Source organism: Pinus tabuliformis, chromosome 5_1, assembly GCF_031772625.1.
Source record: "Pinus tabuliformis cultivar Carrire ecotype Pingquan chromosome 5_1, CPIR1, whole genome shotgun sequence".
NCBI lineage: Eukaryota > Viridiplantae > Streptophyta > Pinopsida > Pinales > Pinaceae > Pinus > Pinus tabuliformis.
The window spans coordinates 121,787,658-121,815,224 of record NC_142305.1 but is presented as its reverse complement, the minus strand read 5'-3'; the positions used below and the strand labels follow the sequence as shown (position 1 = coordinate 121,815,224).

Below are 27,567 nucleotides of genomic sequence, written 5' to 3'. Positions count from 1 at the left end.
CTCTCTCTCCTATCAAAAACCATAACTCCTCTCTTTGCATTAAAGAAACCATAACCACCGGTCATCATCTATCGATTGCTCATCCACAATAGCAACAACAAAAGGAAAATTAAAATCACGCCTCACACTCATTCTTTAATGTCATTTGCCCCTCTCTAGTTCAAATTCAAGACGTGAATGTTTTGTGGAACCACCACTCATCCCCAATTGTTTCCCAATGAGGCACATGCAAACTGAGAAGACACAGTGGTTGACATACTTTGAGCGCCTTCAAGGATTCGACACTAGGATAAACTTCAAATTTGCACGTACATTCTAGAATACTTCAATTATGGTAAGAGGTGTAGAGGACAAGATTGGGGATAGGCGAAGTAGGCAAGGAAAATGAATGCTTGGATTAATGGAAAATCAATGAAGATTGCAGTTCTTCCTCTAACCAATCTCCAATAGTGGTATCAATTCTCTTTACTAGACTATATCTCTGCCATATTCTCTATTGGCCTGTCATTTTCTCTATAAGTTTAAGCTTACAGATCTCCTTTCTTTCGTGCAGCCATTTCTCTGCCTATGCATGAGAAACCCTAGCAATGTTCTCTCTCTCTTGTGTCAAAAATCATAACTCCTCTCTCTGCATTGAAGAAACCATAACCACCCATCACCATCTATTGAATACTCGTTCATGACAGTAAAAGAAGAAAGAGATTTTATCTTCACTGTGATAGGTGTGGCAAAAATGGACATGAGGCGAAGACATCCAGAATCCCTTGGGACAAGATTAAAGATAAGCAAAGTCAAAAGAATGCAGAGACAACATTAGATTTGGCAAATGATAAACCATTTGAATTTGCTAATTACGTTGTTTCCCACCTCAATTTTGGAATGCCAGATGCAAAGATGTAGCTAGAGTCGTAGTCCATCAGCAAACGAATTGAGGTCATCCTTAAACCACCATTTAGTAGAATACCGAAGACTTCTACTAGACATCAATTTATGGTCATCTTTAAACCATCATCCAATACAAGACATTAGCTTCTGCTAGCCATCCAATTTGTGGTCATCCCAAAACCACTAGATTCAAAGAGCACATTCAACCATTAGTAGCAATCCTTTGTCTCTCTATGTGGACTAACAAATACCCCTTCAAATTTGGGGTGGGGGAAGGGGGAATGTTAGACACTTAATCCTTGGGGATTGGTGAATTGTAAATATGTAAATAAGAGATATCTGAAGAGTAAGAATAGAAATAGACATCAAACCTTGGAAGTTGAAACTTGAAATCAAAGGTCACATAATCATAATGCTTGGATTAATGGAAAATCAGTGAAGGTTGCCTTTTTCCCCTAACGAATGCCTTGCTGATTTGACATACGTTAAGGGTGAGTGTATTAAGTGATTTAACATTAGAATTGAAGAAGGGCAGATTTGTTGATGTATTAAGAGCTTTCATAAATGATTTTCAGATCTGTTATATGTATGATAGCATTGCCCTAAAGTGCTAAAACTTATTGGAACACTTTGGTATCTTATCTCTAAAATCACCTAGTCGATTGCGGTTGTTGAGAGTTGAAATATTGTTTGGTATTGTTTTATTTATATTTCATAACAACCCTAAGGCTGAAAATTCACAAGGTTGAGATTCAAGAAATCTCTATTTTGGTGAAATTTTTGTTTTGCATGAATTGTAGTTTGTCCATAAAGTTCTACATTCCTATCTTTAATGATCAAGGGTGCCAATTTGTGCAACCATAACTCTTGCAAGTTGGCTCTTAATTGAACTCTCTGTACTATGCCTATCACCTTTGCTTCAAGAAGAACATGTGGTAGTTTTCCATTAAAGGGAGGATTCATCCTAGGGGACTAGAGTCTAGATTGAATCAATAAGCCTAGTCACTTCTTATTCTTAAGGGATCAAAACAGTGACCTTGACGCCTCTTGACATGGAGGGAAGGATACAATACTTACCTCTAAGTGATGAGTTTTGGGCTGACATATATTAAAGCTCTAGAGCTTAAATGAACAAAGTTTTGGTAGGGATGTTCTAGACAAACAAGATACCCCCTTTCCTAATGTGAAAGATGTAGAGATGATTAAGGTTTTTCATCAATCATTGCTTGAGTCCATTATTTTTTCCATTTTTTGTTCTTTTGATTCCTTGCATGTTAACCTAATCAAGCAAGTTTGTGAGTGAGCACTGGAAGTCATTCTCATGGTATTTATGTCACTATATCCCTAAACATAATGAGAGTTTAAGTGTTGAGGAACAATTCAACCCCTTCAATACTTTGAGTGTGATACTGATATGTTCAAGCCTTGTACTAAACAACTCTAGAATAAAGGTAACTATTGGTGGCCAATTCTTATTTATTTTGATGACTTTGATTTTTTTTTTCTCTGTAAAGACTAATTCTATTAAAAGGAAAGAAAAGTATAATTACAAAGAGGCAGAAGCCTCAGTCTAGAGCATCTAAGTGCTTTCAGTCATCAAAACGGTCCCATAATTGGGAAAACCAATTACAGTGAACAGGAAAAACCATACATAGGAGCCGGAATACAACAACAAGACCAAAATGAGGATATGAGATAACCCCTTTTGAACCAGTCGAGACAAACACCGAGAGACAGAAAATTTGTACATGTCAGCAATAGAACCACAGACTACCGAGCCACAAAAACATGAACAAAACCACAAAATCATGAACAACTGAATCTAACCAGTGAGCAGTAAAAGAACTCTGAGTAGACATGAGGGGGTCCAAGTGGCGTTACATGGGGACATCCTGGTCTAGTGGCTCCTCCATGACGGGGCAAGCATTGCCATACCAAATTTCGCCATCCCTCGCCACGTCACCAGCCACGCTGCCACCTGGAGGATCCAACGTAGGACGGGTTCCGCTTGAGCTGCCCGCAATGGCCATCGAAACTGTGGCACCATGAGAGCTGCCACCTGGTGGTCGGGTGTCGCCTAGAGTGTCACCCTCCTCATGCTGCTCGCCACGCCTTTCCGCCTTGCCTTCATCTGCCGGGTTCTGCTCAGAGCCATGGCTGCCCGCAACTCTACGAACGCCCTGAGAATGCTCTGCCGAGGTACGCACAGGAACATGAGGCTGAGCTTCTTCTTCAGAGAAAATGATGGTGATATTAGCCGTGATGATGGGCCTGTTCAGGCTGCTCTGAAATCTGAAATGAGTCGACTGGAAGGCATTGTGCGGGAAGGGTCTGCTGGACGGGCTGGGGGGAGGAGAATTAGCTTGAGATGAGGTCGGAGAGGCAGGGGGCGGTGGTTGATCAACGGACTGAGCAGCCTGAGAACGCGCGCGACCACCACGGCTCCCTCCATGGCGGCTTCTCATGCGATGACGGACCATGGCTAAGCAGCGAAGGGGAAGCTCAGTAGAATGGGGCTCTTTGATGGGAAGCCGAGAATGCTCAGCGGGATCCTGGACAGGGTTCAGAGAGCAAGGCTGGGAATGGGAGAAAGGAAACCCAATTCCAAAATCAAGAACCAACAGGAGCCAACAGCAATTTCCTGTAACCGTTCTGCTGCAGGGGATTCCTGCATGGAGCGGGCAGAGGCTAGAGGACGAGGTGCGAACAGTGGGGTTGAAGGCCGAATGCGCCATGTTTAAACCATCAGCTGCCTTGTCTCGGCCGAAGTGAGCATTTAAGTCATTCTGCAGGCGGACCTGCTCTCGCCTTAGGTGAGCCATCATGTGCCAAGTCTGGGCTTGGATAATAGTGTTGTCCAGCAGCTGGCAGGGCCGAGCGCCATCACACCTAATTAACACCATTAATGAGCTCGGGAATCACCCGCATCTGGGTATTTTGATGACTTTGATTAATTGATGTGTACTCTTTGAATTGATTGGTTTCAGGTGTATTGGCTACCCAATCAATTTTCCCTAAGTTACTAGATTCAGCATATGGGGGTCCAGGATCTGCGGATCCGTGAATCCGATCTGGATCCGCCTTGATCCATCCAAGACACGGCAATGTGGCAAATATCTATTTTTTGGAAATGGATCTTGTGTAAAATACAGTCAGATTTCAATTTAATTGCAGTGTAGTTCTTAGTTTTAGGTTTCTTCTGGTGGTTAATTCGATGAAGTGGTCCTTGTTTGTCTTATTCCATGAGTTTGTCAGTCGCACCTACTCAATTTCAAATAGCAACTACGCAACAGACAAGGATTCACCAGGCAACGACCCCACTCAGGTTTGGAATTCATCCACAGTTTAATTTTAAATTTTTGGTAGCCTTTAGAACCTAACCTAAACTCCTTACTGCGTATTTGCACGACCCTTGTTACAGTGCTTCCAAAATAAAACCACGGAACCACATGGCCCCTCTTGCTTTTAGGGAAGACCTCAAAAAGCCTATTTAATTAATATTTAGATAGCTCAATTGTGGGTGAGGAACGTTTGGTTCTCACCCCCAAAAGCGCAAGGAATGAACAGCTAGCTCTCTTTTAGGAACTACATGTCAAACTTATAAGATTATATAAGCGGTTGGGGTAGGCACTTACATAAAGCGTTCTATTTAAATTACAAGGCATCCATCCATCGGGGTTGCATTTGTTGGCCCTTTACCCGTGGAATCAGCCACCCTTCTCTCTGTTGTATAATCAATTAAAAATTTAAATCACAGTTTACAAGGCATTGAAAAAATTACAGGAAATGAGGGATGATACTTATAATGAATGTTACTTAAATTAACATATAAATTACTATTAACTTATTAAGCTACATTAATTAATTTAAGCTTAATGTTAATAAATTAATGTAGCTTAACTTAAATGTAAATTATTGTTGTGTTGTGTAATGATTAATTTTTTATTTTATTTTAATTAAATTAATGAAAATGTAATCAAAGCATGCATAATAAATTATTAATAAAATGTTGTGTATTTTAATTAAATTAATTTTTATGTACTTTAATTTTTAATTTTTATGTATTTTAATTTTTTATTTTGTGTATTCATAATAGTTTGAATTTTGGATTTTCTCATATATGCAGTCACACACTATAGCCTACAACCTATAGAAATGGAACTATCGCAGCAGAGTGAAAAGGAAAACATCAAAATAGAACCAAAATCTTCTTTATGGCAATATGTGGAGATTATTGGAAAAAATCTTGAAAGTGGTTCATATAAATGGAAGTGCAATGGATGCTAAGATATCAAAAATGGCTCATATACCAGAGTGAAGGCCCATCTGACTGGACAAACTAACAGAGGGGTGCAATTATGCACCGAGCCAAAAGATGCGAATAGAAAACCTAGCGAAGATTTGAGTCTTGCAAAAATTAAATTCTATGCATCTTTGCAAGATGTTCCTGATAGGAAACTTGCTAAGGGACATCACCCTGTGCAAAGCTCTACAACTAGGCCTCCATTGCCATCTAGGCCTGCTGCCACAACTAATAAAAGGCCCACTCTAGCCCCTCTTGAAGTAGCTTTCAATAACTAAGGTAGAGACACAGTCGATGAACATGTAACTCGTTGCATCTATGCAAATAGGTTGACATTCAATTTGGTGTGTTCCCCTTATTGACAACAAATGACTAAAGTGTTTAATGAAGCACCAAAAGGGTAAAAAAGCCCTAAATATGAGAAGGTCCACACTACTTTGTTGGCATCAAAAAGACAATCTGTGGATAGACAATATAGTCAATCCGAGATACATGGGCAGAAACAGAGGTGTCCATCATTTCTAATGGATGGAGAGACCAAAGAAACCACCCATTAGTTAATGTTATTGCAATATGCCCCCAAGTGGTAATGGTTTTAAAGGTTGTTGATTGCAGTGGAATAGAGAAAACGCATCTTTCATATCCACAATTCTTATTGATGCAAAGAAAGTGTGGGGCCACATAATGTTGTCCAAGTTATTACGAACAACACACAGGTTTGTAGAGCTACAGGGTTGATTGTGGAGGGTCATTATGATCACATCTTTTGGACTCCATGTGTAGTACATCCATTGAACCTTATGCTTGTCAAGATTGGTGAGATTGAATAGATTAATGAAATATATGTAGCAGCAAAAGAAATCCAAATGTTCATAACCAATCATTCAATGTCCCAGGCCATATATCGAGGTATTGCAAAGTTGGAGCTACTGAAGGTACTATTTTTTTAATCAATAATATTTGTATTGGAAATTCTTAATTTTAATTACAAATTTATATGTGATTGCTCATTTGCGATTTGACTTTTTGAATCTTGTAGGTTGTTAAAACTCGTTTTGCCTCCCACACTCTTGTCATATAGAGGCTTGTGGAAGTGAGACAAGCATTACAAGAAAAGGTCATTGACCCTCTTTGTGAATCATGGAGAACTTCCACTTTTGATAGAGGACAAAAAAATCAAGTCCATCATTCTCGATGATGCATGGTGGGACAAAGTCCAATACCTTCTGCGGTTTACTGAACCAATCCTGACCTTGATCAGGACATTTGACACAGATACACCTTACTTGGGGGATGTTTTTGAAAACATTGATAATAGGATGAAGAAGATAAGGGAAATTATCAAGGTAGGTGAAAATGGCCCTTTTGAAACATTTTATTATGAAGTGAAGGACATAGTTACCGAAAGGTGGAACAAAATGACCACACCATTACACCTTTTAGCCTATACATTGCACCCCAAATATTATCATTCCAAAATTTTGTCTTTGCCTAGTAGAACAATGCCAAAGAAGGATTCTGAAGTGGTACAAGGATACAAGACAACTTTGAAGAAAATGTATAGAGATGTGGGAGTTGCAATGGAAGTAAGTCAAGAATTTGGAGGATTTGTACAATCTACTGATAGCTTTCAGATCCAGTAGCTATGGATGATCGAAGACATCTTAATCCTATTACTTGGTGGGGCTTCCATGGTGGGAATAGCATTCATCTTTCGATTGTAGCCACCAAGTTGTTATCACAAGTTGCTAGTTCCTCATCAACTAAGTGGAATTGGTGTACATATGGCAAAACAGGTTGGGAGCGGCAAAGGCTAAGGATGAAGCCATATGTACTCCAATTCCTCTCAATTGATGAGGAACTACTAGCTTGTGATAACAACCTTGGTGGCTAGAGTCGAGAGATGAATGTTATCCCCACCATGGAAACCCCACCAAGTAATAGGATCAAGATGTCCTCGATCATCCATACCTACTCGATCTACAAAGCTACTAGTAGATTGTACAAATCCTCTAAATCCTTGGCATACTTCCATTGTGACTCCCAAATCTCTATACATTCTCCTCAAAGTTGTCTTGTATCCTTGTACTTCAGAATCCTTTAGCATTGTTCTACCAGGTAAAAACAAAATTTTGAAATGATAATATCTAAGGTGCAATGCATAGGCCAAAAGGTGGTCATTTTGTTCCACGTTTCGGTAACTATGTCCTTCACTTCATGATAAAATGTTTCAAAACGGTCATTTTCACTTGCTTGGTAATTTCCCCTATCCTCTCCAGCATACTATCAATGTTTTCAAAAACTTCCCCCAAACAAGGTGTATCTGTGTCAATTGTCCTGATCAAGGTCAGGATTGATTCAGTAAATCGCAGAAGGTATTAGACCTTGTCCCACCATGCATCATCAAGAATGGACTTGATTTTTTTCCCTCTATCAGAAGTGGAAGTCCTTCATGATTCCCAAAGAGGGTCAATGGGCATTGTTTGTAATGTTTGTCTCACCTCCACAAGCCTCTATATGAGTGGGAGGCAAAACGGGTTTCAACAACCTATAAGTTTCAAAAATTCAAATCTCAAATGAGCAATCATATATAAATTCGTAATTAAAATTAAGAATTTCCAATACAAATAATATTGATTGAAAAAAGAGTACCTTCAGTAGCTCCAACTTTGCAAAACCTCGATATATGGCCAGGGACATTGAATGAATGGTTATGAACATTTGAATTTCTTTTGATGGTACATATATTTCATTAATCCATTCAATCTCACCAATCTTGGCAAGCATAAGGTTCAATGAATGTACTACACATGGAGTCCAAAAGATGTGATCATATCAACCCTCCACAATCAAACATGCAGCTTTACAAACATGTACATTGTCCATAATGACTTGGACAACATTATGTGGCCCTACACTTTCTATTGCATCAATAAAAATTGTAGATATAAAAAATGCATCTTTCTCTATTCCACTACAATCAACAACTTTCAAAAACATTGCCCCTTGGCGGCATATTACAATAACATTAATTAATTGGTGGTTTTTTTGGTTTCTCCATCCATCAAAAATTATAGACACCCCTGTTTCTGCCCATGTATCCCGGATTGATTGTAGTTGTCTATCCACGGATTGTCCCTCTGATGCCAACAAAGTAGTGCAAAAAAATTCATATCCAAGGCTCATGTACCCTTTTGGCGCTTCATTAACCGCCTTAACCATTTGTTGCCAATAAGGGGAACGCACCAAATTGAATGCTAGCCCATTTGCATAGATGCAACGAGCTACATGTTCATCAGTTGTGTCTCTACCCTGGTTATTGAAAGCTGCTTCAAGGGGGCCTAGAGAGGCTCTTTTATTAGTTGTGGCAGCAGGCCTAAATTGCAATGAAGGCCTAGTTGTAGAGCTCTGCATGGGGTGTTTTCCCTTAGCAAGCTTCCTTTTAGCAGCATCTTGCAAAGATGCATAGAATTTAATTTTTACGGGACTCAAATCTTGGTCAGATTTACCATTTGCATATTTTGGCCCGATGCATACTTGCACCCCTCTATTAGTTTGTCCAGTTAAATGGGTCTTCACTCTGGTATATGAAGCATTTTTTATATATTGGCATTCATTGAACTTCCATTTATATGAACCACCTCTGGCATTTTTTCCAATAATCTTCACATACTGCCATAAAGGAGATTTTGGCTCTGTTTTGATGTTTTCTCTTTCATTCTGCTATGATGGTTCCATTTCTATAGGTTGTAGACTATAGTGTGTGACTGGAGAAAATCCAAAATTCAAACTATTATGAGTACACAAAATTAAAAATTAAAATACATAAAAATTAAAAATTAAGGTACATAAAAATTATGCGTGCTTTGATTACATTTTCATTAATTTAATTAAAATTAAATTAAAAATTAATCATTACACGACACAACAACAATTTACATTTAAATTAAGCTACATTAATTAATTAACATTAAGCTTAAATTAATTAATGTAGCTTAACTTAAATTATCAATTAAATTAATTAATGTAGCTTAATAAGTTAATAGTAATTTATATGTTAATTTAAGTAACATTCATTATAGGTATCATCCCTCAATCCCTGTAATTTAAATTTTTTTTTCAACGCCCTGTAGGCTGTGATTTAAATTTTTAATTGATTATACAACAAAGAGAAGGGTGGCCGATTCCACGGGCAGAGAGCCAACAGATGCAACCCCGACAGATGGATGGACGCCCTGTAATTTAAATAGAATGCTTTATGTAAGTGCCTACCCCAACCACTTATATAATCTTACAAGTCTAACATGTAGTTCCTAAAAGAGAGCTAGTTGTTCGTTCCTCACCCTTTTGGGGGCGAGAACTAAACGTTCCTCACCCACAACTAAGTTGTCTAAATATTAATTAAATAGGCTTTCCTAGGTCTTCCCTAAAAGCAAGAGGGGCCATGTGGTTTCGTGGTTGGATTTTGGAAGCACTATAACAAGGGTTGTGCAAATACGTGGTAAGGAGTGCAAGTTCAATTCTAAAGACTACAAAAAATTAAAATTAAACTGTCGACGAATTCCAAACCTAAGTGGGGTCGTTGCCTAGCGAATCCTTGTCTATTGCACTGTTGCTATCTGAAATTGAGCAGGTGCAGCCAACAAACTCATGGAATAAGACAAACATGGTCCATTTCAGCGAATTAACCACGAAAAGAAACCTAAAACTAAAAACTACACCGTAATTAAATTGAAATCCGATCTTATTTTACACGAGATCCATTTCCAACAAATAGAGATCCACCATGTTGTTGTTTCCTAGACAAATCAAGACGGACCCGAATTCGGATCAGATTCATGGATCCGCGGATTCTGGACCCCCATGTGCTAGAGCCGGTAACTTAGTTGAGATCTCTGACTTGAACATGACAGTGAATGCTATGACTCACCTCAACCTACTTCAGGATGTTGTTCCACCATCAATCCAGCGTTCTGATGCAGCTTCCTACATTCCAGGACCCCCATCATCTATTCATGATGTAGAGTTGCAATTTGCAGAAGAATAGAATGTAGATCCATTTGAGGATATGTAGTTAAACCTACTGCACATTATCATATTAATAGAGTGATCATGGATGAGACGCTCATTTTTGTACTTACTATTATCATTTATGATATTATCCTTTTTGTATGAGGGAGGATGCATCATTTCAGTGTTTCAGCCTTAATATTTATAATATATTTAATGATTAAATAGTAAATGTTGTGATTTATAAATGGATTTGATTTTTGAACTCTAAAAGTGTTTTTTTTTATTTTAAAAATATTATTATATTTTTTGTACTTGACGTATCCTTGCCGTATACGGATGATTTTTGAAAATCTAGCAGATCTAGATCGTATCCGTATCCGAATCCTAGTAACTTAGAATTTTTCCCCTCTTTCTCTAACTCCATGCCAATTGGATTTAAGGCACAGTCAAAAGAAAACTAAAATGAACCATTTATTCAGTGATTTCTGAAATTGATATTTGCAGATCTGCAATTTTTAGAAGTAGATATGAAGTGGGTTATCATAAATTTGCACGAAAACCAAGTTAATTGGACATTGCAAAGTGACAATGCAAATTTTCCCTCTCTTTCTCTAACTCCATGCCAATTGATTTTAAGAAACCAGTCAAAAACACTAAACCATTTATTCAGTGATTTCTGAAATAAATAATTGCAGATCTGTAACTTTAGGGGCAGACCTGAAGTGGGTTATCACAGATTTGCATGGACATCAAGTTAATTGGACAATACCAAGTGTAAATATGAATTGTACTCGCTGTTGGGAACCATTTTTGGTGAAAAAGTTTAGAAGTGTTGTTGGCAGGAAAATGCTTGATTTTATACTTCAAACCGTAGGGATTGCCCCATGTGGGTTAGCATGCACTAGTCAAAAATGCAGAGGGATTGTACAAGACGACAATGGTACCTTGCCTAAGCTACAGAGGGGGTTGATAAACATCTATGTTGTACTGGTTTCTGTGATGGGAAAATGGCAGTTACGGGCACATGTTCCCAAGACAGCTAGAGCACACCCCCAAATTTTTCAGGGGTCGAGAGGTTGGGGACAGCAATATATATATATATATATATATCGAAAATAGTTACACTTGAGTTTTCTAAAGCTAAACCGCATCTTGCTCATGTCTAGCAGCCAAATATGGAATGTCACTCAGCCGTTTTTAAATTGCTCGAGATTTTCTAGAATTGGAGAGTATAAGGGTTGTGCATAGAACTATATAGTGTAGCTTGTTATGCTTACAAGCTTGAAACAACTACAAATGTTAATAGTGAATTCTGATTTTTTTAATATATATATATATATTGAAAATAGTTACACTTAAGTTTTCTAAAGCTAAACCACATCTTACTCATGTCTAGCAGTCAAATATGGAATGTCACTCGGCCATTTTTAAATTGCTCGAGATTTTCTAGAATTGGAAAGTGTAAGGGTTGTGCATAGAACTATATAGTGTAGCTTGTTATGCTTACAAGCTTGAAACAACTATAAATGTTAATAGTGAATTCTGATTTTTTTAATATATATATATATATTGAAAATAGTTAAACTTTAGTTTTCTAAAGCTAAACTAAACTTTGCTCATGTCTAGCAGCCAATTATGGAATGTCACTCAACCCTTTTTTAAATTGCTCGAGATTTTCCAAAAGTGGAAAGTGTGAAGGTTGTGCGTAAAACTATATAGTATAGCTTGTCATGCTTACTGTGAAAATTCTATCACTGCAACATCTAATTTACTTTGCCTACTTATTTTCAATAAGTTATTTATGAAATTCCTTCAATAAACATTAAAATATATCATGTTGCAGATATCACATCATGATACAGAAACAAACACATGCACAAGAATCAACACATCGACATAGATATTTTGGACAACAATCTCCGGAAAAACCCAATGTGAGAAAACCGATGCAACAAGGGAGGATTTTATTATTCAGTAATTCTTCAGTACACCCGAGTGCCAAACTGGCTTACCCAACAGAGAGAAAAATTCTCCAGCACTTCTCCCAGTCCCAGCGTCAGCCTGGCTGACCTCTGCGTAGCTCCCAGACACTCTGTGTCAGCCCCTGCTTGTCTGCGTCAGCCCTGGGCCTCTCTGTGTCACCCACGCAGGCCCTCTAGTGACTGCGCAGTCTCCTGCTGCTTCAGCATCTGCCTCTACGCTGGTCCTCTGTTGTTGATCCCGACTCTCTGCTCCGTACTTGCTGCCTCTTGCTGCTCTCCAGACCACTAGTTTGAATTTCTCAGCTAACCCCGCTCCAGAAATCGAATTGACTAGTTTCCCTCAGTGTGTTCTCCAACTGTCCCTCAAGCCTCTTCTTATACTTTTCTCGTTGGTCCATCAACAGCGGAGATTAAGTCCCTAATCAACAACTAAGATTAGATCTGGCTTGATCCATGACTTTTGGACCATTCTAACTCAGTTTTATATTAATTCACATTAATATTTTATTTTCCCTAAGTTTAGACTTAGGGACTTCATTAAAAATATTAATTATTTTAAAATCTTCCAAACTGGTTAAATTCTACCCAAACCATTTATGGTTCTTGGAGATCTCACTGAGTATCACCCTGATCATCCGACATCGATCCCTGTGTTGATGCTAAGCCTCCCTGCCCAACATCCTCTGCACTGCTACATCCTGTACTGCTACCCATGGCTCTGCTACTACCACTGCTACATCTATACAGCAGCTCCCTCTGCATCCGTGGTGTTGTTGGTCCTTTTCTCCCAACACTACATCTGCACTGCAACTCCCTCTTCATTTGTGCTGCTATCACCCCCATTTCTACTACTAAAACGGGTTCTTTATCATCCCCATATTTTCCCTGAAGTAATCAAACTTTGTCCTTCCAAGGGCCTTGGTGAGGATGTCCGCCACTTGTTCTCCTGTAGGAGTGTAGCTCAACTATACAGCTCCTCGCTAGACACAGTCTCTGACAAAGTGACATCGGATATCAATATGCTTTGACCGATCATGAAACACTGGATTTTCAGAGAGCTTGATGCAACTCGCACATGATCCTGGTCGCCTCCATTTTCCTTCTAAATAGGTTCACATTGACAAGCAGTTTTCTAAGCCATGTGGCCTCACACGAAGTTGTGCTCGCCACCATATATTCTGCCTCAGATGAGTTCAGAGCCACGAACTTCTGTTTCCTACTGCACCAGGAAGTCACTCTTGATCCAATGTTGAAACAGTACCCAGAGGTACTTTTCCGATCCACTGAACTACCTGCCCAATTTGCATCAATAAATCCACTCAATCTAATATCCTTACCCTTGGTGTACAAGAGTCCATAATCAACTGTTCCCTGTAAATACCTGAGAACATGTTTGGTTGCTGCCCAGTGCACCCTCTTCGGTTCCACCATGCACTGATTGAGGGTGTTGACAACATAGCAAATGTTTGGCCTGGTATTGACCAGATACATCAAGTACCCTATGAGTTGCCTGTATAGGGTGGGATCAACATCCTTGTCTTCTGATGCATCAATCTTCTTCCAGTTGGTGATCATTGGAGTAGCCATGGGTCTACAGTCCTCCATCCTGAATCTTTTCAGGATTTCTGTAGCATACCTCCCTTGCCCAAGGAAGATCTCTCCCTTCTGCTGCCAAACTTCCAACCCTAGGAAGTAATGCATTAGTCCCAAATCCTTCATATCGAATTCTGTGGCTAGATTCTTCTTGTAGTCCCCAATGAGCCTGGATGATCCTGTCAGAAAAAGATCATCCACATACAATACTAAGATTAGTGGCTCATTCTCTAGAACCAAATAGTAGAGATTTAGATCCACGTCACTCTTGACAAATCCCATCTTCTGCAAGAAGCCATCGATTCGACCATACCATGCTCTAGATGCTTGTTTTAGCCCATACAAGGTTTTCTTCAATCTGCATACATGAGACTTCTTCTTATGTGTCTCAAAGCCCTATGGTTGTTCAATGTATATCTCTTCCTCTATTACCCCGTTTAGAAAAGTCGTTTTGACATCCATCTGATGAATCTCCCACCCCATCTGAGCTTCAAGAGATATTACAGTCCTAATAGATGTATACCTAGCTACCGGGGCGAAGGTCTCCTCGTAATCAATTCCTTCCTTTTGAGCATACCCCTTAGCCACAAACCTGGCCTTCTATTTCTCAACACTGTCGTCTGCAACGTATTTGATCTTGTAGATCCATCTCGAACCCACTACTGATCTATCTTGAGGCCTTGGCACTACCTCCCAGACATTTCACCATTATGGAGTTGCACTCCTCTACCATCGCATCTAGCCAAACCTGATGTTGAGTTGCCTCCTGGAAACTAGCAAGCTCCCCATCCTGAGCTACTAATGCCTGATATCTATCTGGTTGTTTTCGCTCCCTCTTATTGTTTCTTGGTGCACTGATGAAGTCCTCTGCATCTCGCAGAATTTGACGAAGTTCCCTGCTAGTTCTTCCTCTACTAGCAGGTGCCTCTGTTAGCTCCTCCTCATCCTGTGAATCTTCTTGATCCGAGGAAGAATTCTTTACTTCTATTGGTTGAAGAGGTTTAACCAACGGCTCTTCTTTTGACTACTCCTCGGAAGGCATCTCACGAGATTTTCTGAAAGCCCTGTCCTCCATGAACTTTACATCTCGTCAAACCACTACCTTCCTGCTCCCTGGAAGATAGATTTTGTATGCCTTAGCATTCTCGCTATATCCCACTAGATATCCCTTTTCCGCAGTTTGATCCAGCTTTTTCCTCTTTTCCTCGGGTATGCGGCAATATGCTAAACTCCCAAATATCCTGAAATGACTGACTTCAGGCGTCTTCCCTGTGAAAACTTTCTCTGGAGTAATCTTGCCCAACGCCCGATGAGGAGTCCTGTTCTGAACATAGACTATTGTGTTGCATGCTTCTGCCCACAGGAATTTTGGCATATCCTGATCATACATCATGGCCCTAGTTGCTTCTACAATAGTCCTGTTCTTCCTTTCTGCTACTCCATTCTGCTCTGGATTGTACGGAGCTATCCACTCTCTTCTGATGCCCTCCTTAGCGCAAAAATCAATGAAGTCCTTATCGACATACTCTCCTCCATTATCTGAGCGCAAAACTTTTATTTTCTTCCCAGTCAGATTCTCCACCAAAGCCTTGAACTCTTTGAATCGACAGAAAACCTCATCCTTGGTTTTCAAAAAATAAATCCAAGTTTTCCTTGAGTGGTCATCAATGAAGGTAAGGAAATACTCGGCACCACTAAGAGATTTGGTGGACATAGGTCTGCAAATATCTGAGTGTATCAATCCTAGTACACTCTTGGCCCTGTGTTTACTCCTAGGAAATGTTGCCTTGGCATACTTTCCTAGAGCACATCCTCTGCATACATCATCTTGTTCCGTACTAAGATCCGTAACTCCTGTTACAGTGCTCCTAAGAATTCTCAAAGCCCCATGGTGCAAATGTCCCATTCTTCTGTGCCATAGTTCGTTCAAGTCCTTGTCTCCATGACTTCCTATTAGTGCCATTGGTGATTCTAGTTGTAATCTATACAACCTGTTACTTTTGATCCCGATCTGCACTTTCTTTTTCCAGCTCGGGTGTTTGACGTATACCTTCTCCTTGATGAAGTAGACGTCATAGCCCTTGCCTTGAAGTTGCGACACAGAAAGTAAGTTCATCCCCAATCCTGGTACATGCAGCACATTTGTAGCGCGGAACCGTTCTCCCAATTTTGTTTGAAAAACTATGGTACCCTTCCCTACTGGAGTACACTTTGCCTTGTTCCCCATGGTGATCTGAAAGTTCATCTTCTCTTCTCGATACTCTGAGAAACATTCCCTGATTCCCGTCATATGCCAAGAGGCTCCATTGTCTATATACCATACTTCTGATGATGCAGAACTAGTCATACAAGCCACTTCTTCCATCCTGGAAGCCAACATGGAGAAATTGAAATCTCTTGTGCAATTTTTTGAAAATCTGTGCGAGTCCCCTGACGTGGATGCCTCTGCATCATGGTCTCGACCCATAACTGATTTTCCCTTCCTGTCTCTGATTACTCGCTCTGATACCATGTGAAAATTCTATCACTGCAACATCTGATTTACTTTTCCTACTTATTTTCAATAAGTTATTTATGAAATTCCTTCAATAAACATTAAAATAAATTATGCTGCAGATATCACACCATAATACAGAAACAAACACATGCACAAGAATCAACACATCGACACAGATATTTTGGACAACAGTCCCCGGAAAAACCCAATGTGGGAAAACCGGTGCAGCAAGGGAGGATTTTATTATTCAGCAATTCTTCAGTACAACCAGGTACCAAACTGGCTTACCCAACAGAGAGAAAAATTCTCCAACACTTCTCCCAGTCCCAGCATCAGCCTGGCTGACCTCTGCGTAGCTCCCAGACACTCTGCGTCAGCCCCTGCTTGTCTGCATCAGCCCTGGGCCTCTCTATGTCACCCACGCAAGCCCTCTAGTGACTGCGCAGTCTCCTGCTACTTCAGCGTCTGCCTGAAAGGCCCTGCGTCTACTTTTGCGCTGGTCTTCTGTTGCTAACCCTGACTCTCCGCTTCGTACTTGTTGCCTCCTGCTGCTCTCCAGACCACTAGTTCGAATTTCGCAGCTAACCCCGCACTAGAAATCGAACTGACTGGTCTCCCTCAGTGTGTTCTCCAACTGACCCTCAAGCCTCTTCTTATAGTTTTCTCATTGGTCCATCAACGGCCAAGATTAAGTCCCTAATCAACAGCTAAGATTAAATCTAGCTTGATCCATGACTTTTGGACCATTATAACTCAGTTTTATATTAATTCACATTAATATTTTATTTTCAACTTAGGGACTTCATTAAAAATATTAATTATTTTAATATCTTCCAAACTAGTTAGATTCTGCCCAAACGGTTTATAGGTCTTGGAGATCTCATGTGCTTTAGCCTCTCCACCAATTTTCATGGCTAGAGCACATTCGATGCTATCCCAAATCAACACTTACAAGTTTGAAGCAACTACAAATGTTAATAATGAATTGTAGTTGCTTCAAGCTTGCAAGCATAACAAGTTATACTATATAATTTTACACAAAACCCTCACACTTTAGAATTCAGGAAAATCTCGAGCAATTTAATAAAGAGGGCTGAGTGGCATTCCATAATTGGCTGTTAGACATGAGCAAAATGCATTTTTGCTTTAGAAAACTTAAGTGTAGCTATTTTCAATTTGCAATAGGGTCCATGAGACAAAAAATTGTCTCTATAGCAGCTTTTCTTCATCATATTTATTTTTAACCAGCCTAGATCCATCTTAACTCCGAATCTACCAAGTGTTCGAGAGGGATCAAATCTCTTGAGATGCAATAACATAGAATTTTTATTTTTATTATTTTAGTTTGAAGCTATTTTTATTTTAACAAAGAGTTTATTTTATTCTTGTTTTTATTTTATTTTCACTATGTAAAAATGTTTACAGGACATTACAACATCTCTTCCATACCAGGCTAGAGAGCAACCCTTGGCGCAATGATGATTATATTAAACGTAAAAAGCATTCCCTTCTTAATAAGTTTTATAAACATTTACAGCTGAAACCACTAAGAAATACCTTTATTCTGTAAAGAGATTAGATTCATATTTTAAATTAATGTGATTAAATAGGAATTTATTCAAACAATTAGTGCCCAATCCAAGTCACTATTATTTGATTCTTTTGACAATACTTGAGGTTGGAATAGTGGAAGAACCAAACTTGAATGACTCCAGGAAACCCATGTGCAATATGTAAAAGCTAAGATGACAAATGAGAAAGAACAAGAGTAATAACCACAAGAATCAGTCTTTTGAAATGTTGCATTTCTTGTTTTTCTGACATAGAGGCTTTGCCGGTTGTAATTTTGTCGTTGAAAATACAATATTTAAATCATCAGAAATACAAACTGAAATCCATCAAAAAAACCGATGTTTTGAGCTACAACTTGTAGAACAGATTTAGATTTAGTGCAATACAAAAAAAAAATGGATGGGAAAAATGATCATATTGTCCAATCATCAATGTCCATGATCATCAAAATTGAAGATATGTGTTCAGATTATCCTTGAAATCTGCCCAAAAAATCCTTGAAATCTGTTTAGAACATCCCTAAAATCTGCCCGGAATGTCTTGGGGACGGCCAACAAGTCCCCAACTCCCTGATGAAATCCCCAATAGTTTGGGGACGTTTCCTAAGGGTCCATAAGTCCCTGGAACATGGGAATGCAGGGGACATGGGTTTTTTGGGTGGAGACAGGTCCCCATGCAACACAGATAAGCATTCGTGATTCAATAAACATTGTTAAATTCTTCTCCAGGACTTGTATATTGGCATCAGGATTGTCAAGTCCCACACACAAAGGTATCATGTGCCTCCTATGCAATGTACTGGTGTAGGGCTTGTCAAGTCCCATGTAGAGAGGATTCATGTGGCATATTCCTAAGGACTGCTCACTTATTTGAAAACTAAAACGACGATCAAGAACAGTATAAGAACATTCAAATGGATGATGATTTTCCAGAGGATGAAGAAGTGTTGAATTTAGAGCATAAGTTGTTGACCCTTTGTGATATGGATTTCAGATTTGAGGAGAAGGATCAACAAATTCACTACAAGGACTTGAATCAGCAAGAGAATTTGTTGCCACCATCTATGAGGTTACTGATGTGAACAGAACCACATGAAGAACTTCCTGAGCTCCAGAAATCAATGATGATGTCCCTTCCCTGGATTGTGACAAATATTATGAGGAAGAAAAGGATTATGAGAGGGCTTATGCATCTCATGTTATTAATAATGGGGGCCATGGAGATGGCAAAGATGAAATTAATTTGCAACATGATCTTTCCAGCAGTAATTGCATATTTGAACTGTCAGTGCAGTGGATGGGGTTCATGGAGATTTGGTTGTTACTACTTATTTTTCATTTATTGTTGCCATCTTTTTCAAACAGCCCTTGATTGCAGCTGTCGATTTTTTCAGACCGCAGGGAGCACACGCTGATTTCTCAATTATTCAGAACAGTGTGAAGAACAGTCTTTTAAGTATGGTTGGTTTTTCCAAACAGCGTGAGGAACATCTTTTGCTTGCCAATTTTACAAACAATGGTCCTTGATTGTCACTGCTGCTTTTTCCAAACAACAAGAACACACTGATTTGGTAATGATTTCTCAATCTGATTTTATTTCAGCAGTTATTTTTGATTTAAAATTTAAATCATTGTCTGGATTCAACAAGTTACGTTAACCCAATTAAGCAGTGTATAGAAGATTCCTTTTGGAGGTTGACAGAAAAGAATCTTGGATTTTCTTCCTTCTTACCATGATATAATCAATCGGCATTAACCAATTCCATGGTTGGCCTCACTGGAGATTTGACTCATTGATTACTTTTCCAGAGTCAACATATGACATGAATGGCTTCATTGGTTGTCAAGTATTTTTGATCAGTGATCAGTAGCTTCAAGACCACAATAAAAGAAAATAACAATAATATAAAGAAAAGAAAAGCAATAAAGGTACTTTGTAGTTTGTACCATTTAGGATTGGGCTAGGTTGATAGATCCAACCCCATTTTGGTTAGATAATGCTTACGGTTCTTTAAAAGAGTCTAGGTCTTGAGTTTCCAATTTTCATTTATCAAGTTTATTTGCTTCCGAGTTCCACAAGTTGTTTCTGTTTTCAGTTGGTGGCCTTGAATTTGACTCAAAATAAGTGCCCTTGGACACCAAAGGTCGTTATGATTGGAATTTCACTATAATCTTTCTACACATCTATGGTCTACTTTTGCACAAAACCATATTCTTGTAAACTACATTGTAAAAGTTTACTTGGGAAAGATGTCATTCTTTATGTGGAACATGCTTCGAAGGACTCGACTGGATTTTGAACCTATCACCTATGGCCTCCCCATTGGCAACATGCCATATGCCAATGGTTCAACGGTCAACCGACTGAGCTAACCCTTCAGAGTTGGACATGATGGTATGCACTCATCCAAATGCATGTAATGTAAGAAAACAATCTACTTTTAATGCCTGGATTTTGAACCTATGACCTATGGCCGTCTCATTGGCAACATGCCATAGGCCAATGGTTCAACTGACTGAGCTAACCCTTCAGGGTTGGACATGATGGTATGCACTCATCCAAATGCATGTAATCTAATAAAACAATCTACTTTAATGAATGGATATTCACTCTACTCTGCTGAAAACAATCAATAGGATCACAAAGATCCAAGTATGGCTCAAGCAAAACATTTGGAATTGGGTAACCAACACTGTCAATCCACATAGGTGTAAAATGACAAATGTGTTGCTGGTGACAACATTACCAATGGAGGTGATTCAAGGTAAAAAGTTAAAAACACTCTTTCACCACTTGCCCATGACCACCTTCAATGACTTTTGTTTCTTTTTCAAACAATACATGATGCTGATCAGAAAATTTATGATAAAAGGTGAGAATTCCATCAAAGAGAAGTTAAGAGATCTTCGTTACCTCTTCTAAATCCTATTCACATGGAGATTCATCATACAGAGGACTATATTCAGAACTAGAAGCTAAAAGTAATTATATTCACATAGATGATGTCTACATATCATTCTTCACAAACACTCCCAAATCCGACCATGCATCTATTTTCTCTTTCTATGCCAATTGAAATAATAAACCTGTCACATACATCCATCATTTTTTCCAAGGTTTCCATCATAGCCTTCCTTGAAAATGTGATTTTTTTTTCAACCAGAACCAGAAGCTAAAAGTAATTATGTTCACATGGTTGGATGATGTCTACATATCATTCTTCACAAGCCAGTCCCAAACCTGACCATGCATTTATTTTCTCTTTCTATGCCAATTGAAATAATAAACTTGTCACATGCATCCATCTTTTATTCCAACATTTCCATCCTAGCCTTGCTTGAATATGTGTTCGTTTTTTCAACATTTTTTCCAAGCTAGGATTTCATACAAAAAATAAAAGATCAGTTGCACTCACTAAATCTCCCTTAATAATACAAATGTGAGACTAAGAATGTGTATGCAAGTTGATTTGAGTTGTTTCATGAAACAGTAAAACACGGCACTTGATTTGCTTGCCCCAAATTGAAATTATGGTGGTTTTCCCATTTCCTCAGCGATCTTGAAGCTGAAAAAGAATGGCAGCCTTCAAAAAATGCAACTCGTTGAACATCTCTCAGAATTATAACAAATAATATAGCATATTGTCGTCGCAGAATTTAACTTTCAAGTCGTGTTGGATTGCCTTCAATTTCGATAGTCTATCAAAAGTTATGAGATATGCAATATATAAAAAATTTCATGTCCTGAAATTAAAAATGTGCTCATCCAATTTGAAATTATCAGTAACTTCTTTCATTATACATCCCAAATAAAACATATGATATTATCAAGATTCAATACGAAGCTAAGAATATGGACTTCCAATGGGTAATTCAAACCTAGAATTTTCTTATGAAAAACAGCCAAAATTTTGAAATAATAGTCACGGCCGTAGTAGAAACATGCTTTTGGTATGGCTTTTAAACTGCCATGTCTTGATCATCTGATCTCCTATTTGGATAGGTTCTCTTTTTAAGTTTTTAAAACCATCTACAGTTTGAACTTTGAAGTACTTTCTGGAACTGGTATTACTTTCTGAAAAATATCTGCTGGATAGATGCAGAGATATGCAACCTCCTCTGTGAATACAGAAAAGCCCTAATGCTCTAGCAAGGTGCTCTAAAGCTCAGACGGTGATGGGGATCCATCGGCACTTCATGTTTGTCTGTATGTACCAGTGATGGTGCATTGGGTGCATTGACTAGTACAGACACATCTAAACCCAGGTCTCATATTCACTTCGTGATTGTGAAGCTTAAGAAAAAATATATGGAGTTCACGCAAATGACCAATCTATCGATACTAGGATTTGAGGTATGCGACCTGGAGCTAATCTCACGCTTTAGTGCATATCAGACCGAGGTTTAGATGGGTCAATGCTAGTAATAATCAGTAATTTTAGCATAGCAGGTGTAGAAAGCAAGCGCCTAGGTAATATGAGGACCCAAGGTAACGTGGTGAGGTGATAATGAAGAGAAACCCAAAAAAATGCTTAAAACGTTCTCCCTAACATTTTCTCCATCTCAGGAAATCCAGCCAATTAAATAGACAATCTTTCTCAATTTCAATTCATCGGTCCACTTAAAATACCTAATCACAATCTATTATTACCTACATGTCTAAAATTAGGTCTCTAATGTCATCGTGAATAAGAATGGAATGGAGGGCATGTATATAAGTGTGTACCTAAAGCAAACATGCCAGTTAAAGCTCCAGACAGAACGCCTGACAGGAGACCTGGAACGCAGAAACGAGATCCACCCTCATTAGCCCCTCTTCCACCATTCCTAGCAGATGTGACCCTGTTGTGGGGCTGAAATTGAATCACCGGCCTGAGATTCCCGCACATGGTGCACGCGTTCAGGTTCCAATCGTTTCCAGACGTGCACGCATCGCAAACCCAACCGGATTCCTCCATCGCTCCTTTGCTTCTCCTGCACTACCATATGACCTCCAGGCCTAAATATAATTTCAACAATTTTCTGGATGTTACAAGAAATATTCGAAAAAATAAATTGGGTGTTCACAGGTTTTAATATCTGCAGAATTTAAATTTAAATGGAAGCCATTGATAAACTGCATATGACAGACTCCAATCGAGAACAAGAACGAAAATCTCGATGACATAGGAAGCCAGGAAGGAACGAGAATAAGTTGCCTTTTACAGCTGTAACAACCGCTTTATATTTACCGTGACGGAATTGCCGACGGTAATCGGCGGTAGTCCCCGACGGTAGCCGGTCGTACATGATTTTACAGTGTTTTCAAGACTTGTGACCGTTTATGTAAAAGCTCGCTCATAATTAGTTGCCACGTGTCGTGGACAACATTTTTGCGAAGCGCTTTGTGCTGAGTCGAAATGTCCACTGCCACAGTGGCAGGAAGATTGCGTGGTGATGACCTTTTTTGCTTTTTCCGTGGTAAGTATTTTTGGCGATTTAATGTGAAATTTAGAATCTTTTTGAAAGGACTACCTACTATGGAGCAGGCTTCGAATTTGATAGGACGTATTTCATGTTTCAGAACGTATTTGATTGGTGATAAAAAAAAATTCAACGTTAAGTTTGACGGGTTTATAGATGGATAACTTGTCAATCCGAGGTTCAAATTGAATTGGTAAGTATTTTTGGCGATTTAATGTGAAATTTAGAATCTTTTTGAAAGGACTACATACTATGGAGTAGGGTTGGAATTTGATAGGACGTATTTCATGTTTCAGAACGTATTTCACTGGTGATAAATCTTTTTCAACGTTAAGTTTGACAGGTTTATAGATGGATAACTTGTCAATCTGATATTCAAATTCAAATTCAACCCGTCATAATTTATGGTACATGTTGAAGTGCCTCTAGTGGATATTAATTAATTAAATATCACTATAGAACATATAGAATATCATTATGTTAATAATTTATTTTCTTGCCTACCCTCCAGGCGTGACCGTGCCAAGTTCCCATTTCCAGATATTGAATCCGCAGTTTCTTAATATGATAAGAAAAGTCTTCGAAAATGGTGAGATTGGACCTTTGTAATAAAAGCGCAGTTATAGCATGTTCTTAACAGAGATATCAGGGTATTTACCCCCAAAGTAATTTAGTGTTTCTATACATTAAATTCTTGGAAAGCCTAAATGGATACAAGGCCACCAGGTTGGCAAAAAAAAGGTGTTGGTGGTTGTGGTGGACTTTTTATATATAGAAATTCATAAGTGTTTGCAGAGGAAGTTTAAAGAGTGTGGGCAGAGTGAGGGACCATCTATTTCAGTAAACTGGGAATATTGAAGAAGAGGAGACTTTGTTGGGAAAGTAAAGATTGTTGTTTTTTGAATTCAGTCCATGCCCGCGTGTAGCATATTCATTCATTTGGTGTATCCTTCATCTCTGCCAGACCATATATTTCATGACCCTATTTTGTTTCGTTCGTTAGGAGGGCGTTGATGCGAATTTGAGATTGATATATACAACAATCGTATTATAGCGACGATTTGTTGTTGTTCACCGTAGGGTTTAATTCAATGATGTGACTTCTTTCTCTTGTAACGGGAAAGGTTGGTTTGGATCGGCCTCCACTACTAAAGAAATTACTCAAGGAATCAATGCTTCCAATCTCAAAGCGATTGTCACTGGTACAATAGTTTTTTTATTTTTTAAGTTATAATTTCATGAGTTTCTCTGATGTCTTTATTATGGTGTTTTGTTCCAACATTATCTGGATTCTACACCATTTATAGTATAAATTATCTAACTAATTTGAACCAGACTCTCTTCTAAACTTTAAAGTTGCTTTATGTTGTAATGTGGTTAAAATTCTGGTTCTTCTTCTTAAACTTGGATCTTGAATCTAAGAAGAACAAAACTTCTTATATTTATCATCCTCTAAAGAACAAAACTTATTATATTTATCATCATTCGCCGAAAGAAATGGCTCCCTAATCTTAAACTTGGAGCTTGAATCTAAGAAGAACAAAACTTCTTATATTTATCATCCTCTAAAGAACAAAACTTATTATATTTATCATCATTCGCCGAAAGAAATGGCTCCCTAAATAAATGTACAATGCAGAACTTGCATAATACAAATATAAAAGAGACACACCACTGAATAAATGTTTAGATAAATGTTCATTTCAATTTTGAATATTAACTTAAATTCATTATGTACATAGGTTTATATTTATTATAAAATGGGGGCGAATAAAATAGAATCTAAAAATAAATGGTCATTTAAATATCTAAGGTTAAGTTAATTTTGTTGTCAACATGCCTTTATATTTCTTATAAAATAGGGCGAATAAAATAAACTTGACAAAAGCTTTTTTTTCCATGTTCATTATTAAACGATTATATCCACAAAATATATTTATTTTACTCTAATGCGATGAGATTTAATATAAAAAGTTTAATGTTGATTTTTTTAAGTATGTTAATTTAGCAGTTTAAAGGAGCAATAAGAGCTTTTTTTCCTTAGTCATGTTTTATTTATTTATTTATTTATTTTTGTTAATTTTGCTTTAAATTGGGTGGGGATTTCTTGAAATTGTAATTTTCAGATGTAAAAATCTAAAAAATATTGAGTGTCCTGGGATTCTTTAGAAGATATGGTGAGCAACTTTCAAATTTGAAATGCTGGTCATTTCATCTGGAAATTCATTTAACCTTTTAAAGATTAATGATTATAAAAAATGTACTTTATTAAAAATGTATATTAATTATTAAAAATGTCAAAATGATTTTTTTTAGAAAGTTATTAATGAAAGTTGAAATATAAGAGTAGTTGCAAAGAGAATTTCCATAAAGAAAAATTTACACTTGCAAATTTAGATAAAACGTAAAATGAAAAGCATGAAAATTGCAAAACTGTCATCAAATTTTCATTTGACAGGCAAAGAGGATTTGAAATTCCAACGCTGCTATGGAGCTTTTTGGTATGTGTTTCTCGTATGGTTAAGAAACCACATTATGGCAAAACAAGAGATGAAAGGATAATAATCTTATATACAATTTTATCTTAAAATCTTCTACTAAATAGAGTGTTTATTTATAATGAAATAATAATTGTAAAAAAATTAAAATAATGTAGAAATAAGTTTTATTAGTTTGAGAGTTTATAATAAAATTTAGTTAAAAATCAAAATAGTTTTTATAAGTATGGACAATTTTAAAAAGTAGACATTTAGAGAAACATCTATTATCTAGATAATTAAGAAGAGGTGAAAACATCCAATTTAATGGACATTGAATTCATGGCATTGTGTGGAGGAGTAGGTCCTTTGTTGCGTGTGAGAATTGTTTTGACCTTTGCCAAGCGCTTATACATATTATTGAACTGTGATTGAAGCTCCTCCATCATCAATTGTATTTCAGCTTTCACATCATTCTTTTCTAGGAGGACTTTAAAAATGAGAGACTTGAGTTGCTAGCAGAGGCTCACCATGTGTAGCTATTGTTTTAAATGCCCCTTATATTATATGTTTCTACCACCCATATGGCCACAGTCGTCGGAACCTCAAAATCAAAACAGTAGTGTTTGTTCAGTATAATCTCCTCCTCCACCTCCCTTAACTCCTGCTAGATTTCTAAAGGAGTTTGCATGTGAAAAGGTTGAGCAGAAAACTAGGTTCGAGCCCGTGCACGCGAACCTCCATTAGAACCTCTTCCTCATGTGCCACATTAAGACCTAGCTCATTTTCATGTCATTCTAGTCGCTATGTGAGATAGAGATGAAACTACCCAATTCTGCCACTACACCCTGGGATAGAAACCTGAGTGAGAAGAAACAAGAAATGACCAAAGACTATAGGCAACTAAGACATCGCTCGGATCATAGACTCCAAAGCTTGAAGCAACTTTTACTTTCCTCTTAATTTACACCTTCAAACAACAAAATAAGCAAACAATAACCAAGATTGGAGCAGACAGGGGGCACAAGGACACAAGTACCTTCACCTAAAATTGCACTGAGCAAAGTGTGACACAACCAAGAGACCTTGCTATAGACGAACATGCAAGCTTCCTAAGCAACCACGAAGAAACTGAAGGGGTGAGAGCGAATGGACACATTAATGTAGCCAAATAGGAGTATAGAGAATGCCACCATTAACCAGTGCAAATGAGCTTTAATAAACTTCCCATATTCATAAATTGATCCATCAAAGGTTGCATACGGGAAAGGGGCATGTCAGGTTTAAGATGTAGTTAGACTCCACTAATAATGTTTCAAACGCAAACAATGTCGCAACCATGAAATGGGGTGGCAAGTACATCTCATTAAATGATCCTTGAGATGATGATGAATATATGAATCTCACCACTGTGCAGTGCCTTGTCACCCCATCCAAGATTTTGAAATTCAGTAAAATTTTAGAAAAAAAATAATATTAAATTAGTAAATTTAGACAATTAAAATATTTTAATTTTTTTCAAATATTAAATCTATTTTTATATTTAAAAATATAATTTAAATAATAAACTATTATAATCTTATTATACTTGCCTTAAGCATGGTATAACGCATTGAGTTTTGTTTTTTACTGGGTATTAGTTTGTCTTTAGCCAAAAATTTATCACACTTATCAATAGTTTAACATTAGGAATTCAATTTTTATTATTTTTTATTATTATAAAAATTTAGTTATTTGTAAGGTTATTGGTTGGGGTCTTATTATGGGTTGTTTAGTAACTTCC

The 27,567-nt window shown here is 37.8% G+C and overlaps 1 protein-coding gene across 2 annotated transcripts in view; it reads right to left on the bottom strand.

The window, feature by feature from the left end:
• LOC149163712 (NEP1-interacting protein-like 2) overlaps positions 1-23,039 on the bottom strand; it is a 158,756-nt gene extending 135,717 nt beyond the window's left edge. The window contains exon 1 of one of the 2 annotated variants that reach the window (XM_089431831.1): positions 22,571-23,039. In XM_089431831.1, the coding sequence (XP_089287957.1) occupies positions 22,571-22,802 (232 nt within the window). In that variant the 5' untranslated portion in view covers positions 22,803-23,039. The remainder of the gene's footprint in view (positions 1-22,570) is intronic. The other variant, XM_089431830.1, reaches the window with a different exon arrangement.
• Positions 23,040-27,567: the final 4,528 nt, after the last annotated feature.